General features: G+C 39.3%; 1 protein-coding gene across 1 annotated transcript in view; it reads right to left on the bottom strand.

Annotated features, from left to right (window-relative positions):
* Positions 1 to 1,037: 1,037 nt before the first annotated feature.
* LOC124613489 (gustatory and pheromone receptor 32a-like) overlaps positions 1,038 to 8,664 on the bottom strand; it is a 31,722-nt gene continuing 24,095 nt past the window's right edge. The window contains exon 2 of the mRNA XM_047142197.1: positions 1,038 to 1,303. Coding sequence (XP_046998153.1) covers positions 1,038 to 1,303 — 266 coding nt within the window. The remainder of the gene's footprint in view (positions 1,304 to 8,664) is intronic.

The following is an 8,664-nucleotide window of genomic DNA, read 5'->3' as shown; positions in this document are numbered from 1 at the left end:
TTTGCAACTAGTAGATCTGATATTTTAATAGCTAATGTCGCCACTGCGCCTTACGGTTAACGATATCCATCACTCTCTCTCTCTCTCTCTCTCTCTCTCTCTCTCTCTCTCTCTCTCTCACACACACACACACACACACACACAAACACCGTGACTTTGATATCTGTTTAAAGAAACTACATCCAATTGCAGCGATAAACTGTAATTACGACATCTTTACTTACTGTAGGTAACTTCTTACATTGCATCAATTACTTCATTCGTGAAGAGTACTTTCCCCTCCATATGACATGATTCATTGTTTTCAAAGGCTTTACCACACATAGAAGAAGACAACATTGCACATTTGCCATGCATAGTGCATCTATTTATTACGAATGTTGTGAATTTGGATTACTTAAAGACATTTATGTTTTATTAAATATCAAGTAGTGGAACAAGATGATTTGCAGATCAGATATTATTTAATATTTGACCAGATGTATTGTGTTATGGATCCCAATCCTTTTTCAGAGTTCAGTGTTTCTGGTCACATCATTTCTAAAAACGTATTCATAATTTCTAATAAATTTCAAATTCTTAACTTTCACTTACTCAAATTAATGGATAGTACAAGTATACTATAAACCAAAGTGAGTGATTATATTGACTTTATATTCCATACTCTAAATAACTAGTGAATTCTTATGTACCTAGAAAGTGCCATTCCTGATTAATGATAAACCAAAACAAACAAGAGATTATGACTGGAAATGGTAATGGTCATGCCGTGCACAATACATGAAAACTACTTATTTGTATTTTCAGACTCTGTCAAGTATCAACATTTATTTCAGTCAACAGTAACAGGACTCACACTCGTGTCGCCAAGTTTAATATTGCCGACGATAGTTTTAGGCTCAAACTATGAAAAATGTAACTTCATGGAAATATATAAGAAAGTCTTTCAATAGAGGTTTATCACTGCTAATTGTTTTAACTCGATGACCTTTTATCTCACTCCTTCAGGAATGGAGCCAGTAATACTGTAACACTCCTTACTCCTTATTTGTATCAGGGATTTGGAACTGGACGAGAATGACCAGATAGGTCGTCACAGCTGCCACGAAGCTCTTCAGCAACGACAAATCCAGCGCGAGGAACCCAGCTGCGCTGTAGTGTAGTGGACTGCGCGCCAGCTGTTCCTCAAACAGCAGCAGCTCTTCCTGGCAGCCACTGCTAGCAGGCACTGGTAACATCAGAAGTTTGGTGACCAGCCGCTGTGTGCGGCTAGCTTCCTGAACGACCATCTCGCTGCTGTAGGCTAATATCACCAAGCGAAGAACCATCAGGCCAGTCCATAGTGACAAACTAAGTAATGTGTGTGTTTTCTGTGGGCCTTGCAGAGTACTATCTATGTCAAACAAATAGATTACAAAGAAGTACATGTTCATTACAATACATACAAAATAACTGGAAATTTCTGATAGATTTGGCACACCATAGGCATTGTTTACAGATGTTGCTATTTGATGAAGAAGACAGTAATTTTTACGTATCATTTTCAGCAGCACGCCACTTTTCCGTCTAAGTATAAGTTCATGTCGATTTGACACATTCTTCGGTGGTCCATTTAAAGTTGTTTCATCCTCACGCTTTACTGTAGGTAGGTGGACATAGCTGACGAATAAGCAGTTAGCACGTTGCGAATTTTTATTTACTGAGCAAGAGCGTAGTGCTTCTGTAATCTTGATAGTAAGGTCATCTTCTGTACGGATACCGAACACTTGCAGTAAATACTTATTAACTTGCACAAACCACCTTCTTATGAGCAAGTTAAAGACCAGAAACTGTATCGTAATGATGTTTGTCAAAGTCTGAGTATAAAGAACACGCATTACTCGCGAGAAATAAAATGAGTCGCCTGTAAGAAAGAAAGTATAACCTGTTACAACAGCCAAATACGCGCTCAGCGCGGCCGTTGCCCATTTGTGAGAAGATCCCAAATGGAATAACTCTGTGTGCTTGACGTGGTTCATGTACGTGGTCATCGAAGCAAGTCTTAAGCAAAATGTGTCAACATCTCGTTGCTTCAATGTACAGCTACACAGAATAAATATCAAAGCAATGCTCGTGGCAAATATAAGGGTGCATAAGTCACAGAACAACACTAAACGATTTGAATACTTCTTTCTGTTTGTCAGCCTTACCGTTATGTCATAAAGGACAAAGAAAAGGAGCACCAGTGCTATAGATAAACTGTAAAATTTAGCCTTCTTACTCACTACCACTCGAGCGTTCTCACTGTTAATGTAAACTGGAGCACAACTAAATATTTTACAGAAAAAGAGAAAAATCCGAAGTTCGCCAAGTAAGCCACATAGTGCGTTCATCTGTGGTGATGCCATTTTCACTAACCTGCAGTCTATGGAGTGCCAGCACACCTCACCGATGTACTTTACCTAATGAGAGTACACCGATTTTATCAATAGCCATTATATCGAGAAGAAAGCCGTAGGTAATCAATATGTCTATTGAGAAACAGTTTCCTGTCATGTATGGAGAATAATGGGCTAAATACATAGAACTTATACTGTACGTATTCACTTTTACGAGCGCATCAGATTATGGGCATCGACAATAAAAACTGTGGTACATTTCGGGGAAATAAAAGCAGATACCGGTAGAAGCTCAAATATTAACATACAGTTTTCCAATTTATGTATTATTACTGTAATCTTTAATTTTAAATACCAATTTATTTAAAAAATTTCGAATTGATGGTTTCCAGAAAACACCAGTTTGGTTTACAATCGCACTGCACAGCTTTTCATATAAAATGTTGAGAGTCTTTCAATAGACTACTGGCAGGAACTAAGCAGTGTGATACATTTAACAAGATAGCAGTGTTCTCTCTTCTGTTTGCATCACTTTCGCTGAAATATTTCATATGAGAACTGAGATAATTTAGTTCGCTGGACCAGCACTGTTCCACACCATACGCTAGCTAATGATGTTAACATTAGCACTCTGTTCAACATATTGTCAGCTGGACTTTAGACTTAAAATTCTACTTGCTTTCATCATCACAGTGCTCATTGCTGAGTGTCGTGACCCCATGAACGAAGCGTTTCCATTTCAAACGGTTAATAGCTGTCCTTAGAGCCTTCCAAAGAAGTTGAATGGAGAACTTGATTTGTTCTACCCAATAACTTACTTTTCTACTGACACGAGAAGAAAGGCACCTGGAAACGAACGTCCCGATAATGGACACATTTATTCTTATCTCGGTCCGTTCTATACCCAGCATCGTGGGCCACCACCAAAACTCAAAAGCATCAATGCGCTCCTTATCTACGGCCGTGTTTCGCAGCCATTAAGAAGACGGGAAAGACGAGTGTTTCAATAAGCCGATCCGTACGCTGTTTATTATCGCCCTGCTCTGCCCGATCTTTCTGAGCTTCCTCATAGCCACGCGCCCTAGCGTGATCCGACTTCTTATCTCATCTTCACAGCTCCGTGTGTCGCAGATAGTTGACTGAAGGTAGATGAAAAATTAGATGATTTCCAATTCCTTCTATCGATCTGTGAGTTGAATATGTGCTCTTCTATCAATTATCAAGAGTCTGGAACTACTGAGATTGTTATCTAATCCATACGTTTCTATGTAGGTCAGCTAGCTCAACTTAGCTGTTGGCTAACGGAAAAGTGTCACAGCAAACGGGGGTTGTTAATAATTTTCCCACCAATTGCGATGACTTTAGTCCACCCATCAAGGACATTACTACAGATGTGTTCTGCAAAGGTGTCGCACAATTGGTGGGAAAGGAAACAACACTTTCTGAGCACGCAGAAATGTATGAAGAAGTCAGACGTGCCAGCACTTGTCTTCATAGTTACGAGGCCATTATGGTGGAGACTTGTGATCAATGCTATTAAGAGTGGTGGGATACCGAACTCTACAAGCACCTGCCACAACATTCACCAGATAAAACAGCCAAAGGTTGTCTTATTGTCAAGGAAGCAAGATGAGATCAGGAACACAGATCTCTCACGACTTCTCAACTTTTTCTCGTATGTTGAAGATCTGTTCATTAGTTCCTTTCCATCAAATAAAACCTGCTTCTTTCGATGGATATGTAAGACTGAATGTACGGCTTCAAACGCTGGTTTAAGATGAAGAGCAAAATTTTACTTACATGTGATATGACAGGTTTTGCTCAGTAGATGGTGCAGTTCCTGATTGCCCCTTTCTTGTTTAGGAACAGAGACGTTGACCAGTCTTCCGGCTACACCCAAATTTCAAGTGGTTCAAATGGCTCTGAGCACTATGGGAGTTAACTTTTGAGGTCATCAGTCCCCTAGAACTTAGAACTACTTAAACCTAACTAACCTAAGGACATCACACACATCCATGCCCGAGGCAGGATTCGAACCTGCGACTGTAGCGGTCGCGCGGTTGTAGACTGAAGCGCCTAGAACCGCTTGGCCATTCCGGCCGTCACACCCAAGTTTCCCACATTCTCTTACACAAAGAAAGAAGCACAACCTCTTTCTGCCCCGTTTCCTTGAGTGTCTCCTAAGACATACCGCCTAGACGAAGAGAGTTTTAGTTCTTCAGATGTTGAACTGAGTACTCTATTTTCTTGAGCAAGATTCTAGGTTCCAGTGCAAGTTGTTCAACTGCTTGATTGTCCAAACCGTTGTTGTATCCAGACTACAACTTTTCACAGTAGTGTTTCCACCTCGCAACAATGTCTTCCTTGTCTCTGACAAGATAGCCATTCTCGTCATCTACCACCCAAGCACGAATACCAAATTCATCTAAGATGCTATTGCGTTTCTTGAATAGATCACGTATTCTGCTGTGATTATGATTTTGTTCTATCTCATCGCTGGTATCGTCAATCAAATGTGATATGTACTTCCTACAGTTCCTTGAATTTCTCTGCACATGTTCTTATATCTGTCTTGATCCCGAGTAGTGTGGATTCGAAATTTCTTCAGATTGCTTCTCTCTTCAATTAGTTGTATTGTGCATTGTGATATCCCAGGATGTTCTGCACTTTGCAGTCGTGCAGATGTCAAAAGCTACAGGGAAACAACGTCCTTCATTCGGGGCCATGTCCATGATACTCGCGGTACCTTATAAAGATTGATGACGTGGAGATTTGATTCACCATATTTCAGTAGAGCTTCTTAGTGTATGAGTCCTAGCTATCTTTCTCCGCTTCTCTTCCTAGATTTGAGCTAAATCCGCATTTTCGTGGATAGGAAACATTCGTCACTTGCACAGCCAGGACTTCAGTCAAAGACCGAAGTCTTCTAACGTCTCCGCTCTATCCAGCAGGCAATCTGGTTTCTAAATCTGTCACCAGGTGATGTTAGAACAGAGAGTTACAGGCGGTCACCTCGTTACTGGCACAGAAATTTAGTAAGTACCTGCTCCGTTCAGTTTTCTCATCTGGACCATGCTGCGCAACCACAGATTTCAAGTTTTTATCTCGGGTATTATCTCTAGTTTTAGCTTTGAAATTATTGACTGTCCTCTTTGAGCGATATTATTACTGACTTGTTCCAATTGCTTATAAAATTTCTCTATTTCCTCATTCGACACTCAGTTGGTAGGGGCCTAGATCTAAATGGTATTAAGTTTACTTTGACAAGAATACAGTTAGAGAAAGAGGTCTGTCATTAACAGATTCGTAACCTATATCACAGCTGTTCAGATTCCGAGGATTGACTGTTGGAATACAATTTTTATTTTGGTTCTTCTCCCTGAAAATCACATGGTGTTCCCTCCTTCGGTCAAGAAATGACCACTTCCTTTCCATTCAGTGTCACTAAACCCGATAATATTAAGCTCATAGGCACTCATTTCTCTTTTTGCTACGGCAAATTATCCTGTCTGAAGAGGTTCGCGCACATTTATGTAGCACATAACAAAAGGGGGACTAAAACCTACTGCTCAGAAACCGTTATTAAACAAAGACTTACCGATGTATAAGAAAAAAGTAAAATTATGATGAAATGTGCAATGAATCAGGCAGCTGAGATCTCAAGGTGCTGTAACATCCACGAGATAAATTTTAGCTACAGTGCGACGAGAGGAAATTATGCCTCTAACAGTTATAAACATTATCTATTCAGCATTTGAAAAATGAGTGAAAACGATGATAAATATCAATTATTTATATAATATTTTATGATGTAATTGGACATATCGTTGTGTATCATACAAAGACAATGATAAGTGTAAATTCCTTTTATGATCTGCGTTTCTCTTCCTTTGGTTTTTTTTACCTTTTGTTGGTTGGCTTTTGTAGGTTGCGGACGCATATCAAACTGAAGTCTGTTAAGAATTGTAATTATTTGTTAATTATTACTTGAGAATAGAGTTCATTATTATTATAAATATGAGTGAATAATTATTTGTAACTTTAATTCCTCTTTCAGTAAGCATCATCTGTGTTAATTATTTCTTCCCGGTGCAAGGAGCGCAGCCATTGATGATAGCGATTTGTATCGCGTTTTTGTCTATGTTTTCCTTAGAAAAAAAATCAAATGTTTGCTTGATGAAGTGCGCAACACGAAAGTGAAGTTTAATAAGCATTACAAATTCTTATCCTATTTGCTCTAACAATAGAAAGTCTCCATCAATTGTCTGCCGTCATCTTAACAATTATATCAGCGGCAAATTCAAATTACGCAACTCTGCAGACATAAATGCCGAACGTAATACAAATGTGTAAAAATAAATGTGCACCGGTGGTCCAGAACTCATTTTAATGAAAATGATTCGAATCAGATTGGTTCTTTACAAACAGTGCTCGTAGCAGGATCCTTATAACAAACTTTTCTAGCTGATGTATGGAGCAGAAATTAATTACGCTCGAGTTGCGAAGAATATTGTTTCAGGTAACATACGTCAGTGTTGTGCGCGGCTGATATTCGGTGGTTTTAATGATCATTTTGCTGAAGATAACTATTTCCATCATAATCAATAGTTGTATAGAATCTGTTGTATGAACTGTGATTTAGTGACGCTTACACAGCTTACAGACAACACTTTAATACAACGTTAACTTGGAGTACTTTAGCAACTTGACCAATTCTTTAGCCGGGAGAAAAATTATTTATTAATTAATCAATGTAATAAAATAAGATTATCATTTTCATTTACAAATTAGTTAAATACCAAACCACTGAATAACACAGCGAACGCCACAGTGCCTTCGTAGGTCTGAGCGATACGTTACATGATTCCACACTCTATAAAATGTTGATCATTGTCCTATTTTGAGAAATGACTAACATTGTAATTTCAGTGGTCTGTCACATGGTTCTATTCAGTATTTACTATGTCTGAAAATGTCTCTTTTCTTTACTGCGCTGGGAGAATGGACACTCGTAGTGACAGTTGAAGCCAAATACAACATTTTCTCTTGTGCGAAGCAGCTCGGGCGAGTCGGCATCGTCCTGGGTGGCGGGTGGTCACTTCGAAACACAGGGTTCTTTCCCTAAAGCTTCTCAAAGGACGCGAAATTATAAGAACGCAACAGGTTGCCCGTGACTTTTTGCCCGTTCTTGTCTGTCGGCAGGACAGAGCGTGGCCTTTGAAGTACAGGAAGTTTCGTTGAGCCCCTGAAGTGTTCGCAGGTGTGACGAAGTTGCTCTCCCTTTTTGGGCACTGAAGTACGCGACTCTGCCATGTTGTACTTCCACAGAGTGAGAACCTTTTGTATTATGAGAGCTCCAGCAGCCGTCCCCCTGGTTTTTGGTTTTCCCAATGAGCGGTGAGACAAAAAACCGGGGGAAAGCCTTCAGACAACTAAGATATACACAGTGGGCTCTGTTGAAGAATTTTAGCAGTTTCCTCCCAGCGATTTGTGCTGGAAAGAGAAATCTTGGGGTGTCAGGCTGGTAGTTGTGACAGACTCTTTCCTCTAGGGCGAGGTGTTCTGAAGCGAGAGTATGTGGTTGCAGAGAGGGCGGCGAGTGGTGTATCGATCAGGGAGCTCCGAGTTTCGATCGCCAAGATGCTGGTCTGTAGCCTTGGACTGGTTTACTGTTTGAGTAAGTGTCGCAATTTCACACCAGTGCAGTCTTTTCATTTCTCGCAACTTGAATTGCATTTGCATTAACTCGGATTTGTGTTAGTTCAGATTTAGTATTCAGTAGTTCCCTGTATTGAATTTTTGAGGTGCACAGACCTACTGGGACACTACCTGCACATCCGCTAGCAGTGTACCTTGTTATTTGATTCAACTGCTCTTAAATAATGGGGTATCACCCATACTAATGTAATTGTTACTAAAATAATCACAATCAATTGACTGGTTTGATAAATCGGTCTTCTTTGTGAAGAATTTTGGTTAATAATTAGCTTAAGGTGTTGCACACCTAAGTTCATGACTCTCTGAACATTTAGTGGATAATTAAGATTCCACGATTTTTAGTTTCAAGGTAGCTTTTTCTTATTTTACCATTCTTGCTGCAAATTTTACTTTTTATAAGTATCATTGACTTCAGATTGTATTGTATATTCCACACGATCAAAATAAACTATATTTATTACAATTAATTCATTTAACTTATTTCACTCAACTTGATGACTCTTAAGAGGTGGCCCTTCATTAGTGAAAATTTTATAAATAGGTTCTGTCACATTTTTTATTTTAATCT

This window comes from Schistocerca americana, chromosome 4 (assembly GCF_021461395.2).
Source record: "Schistocerca americana isolate TAMUIC-IGC-003095 chromosome 4, iqSchAmer2.1, whole genome shotgun sequence".
NCBI classification, from domain to species: Eukaryota; Metazoa; Arthropoda; class Insecta; order Orthoptera; family Acrididae; genus Schistocerca; species Schistocerca americana.
The sequence above is the reverse complement of the archived record's forward strand: the minus strand, read 5'-3'. Positions and strand labels throughout refer to the sequence as shown.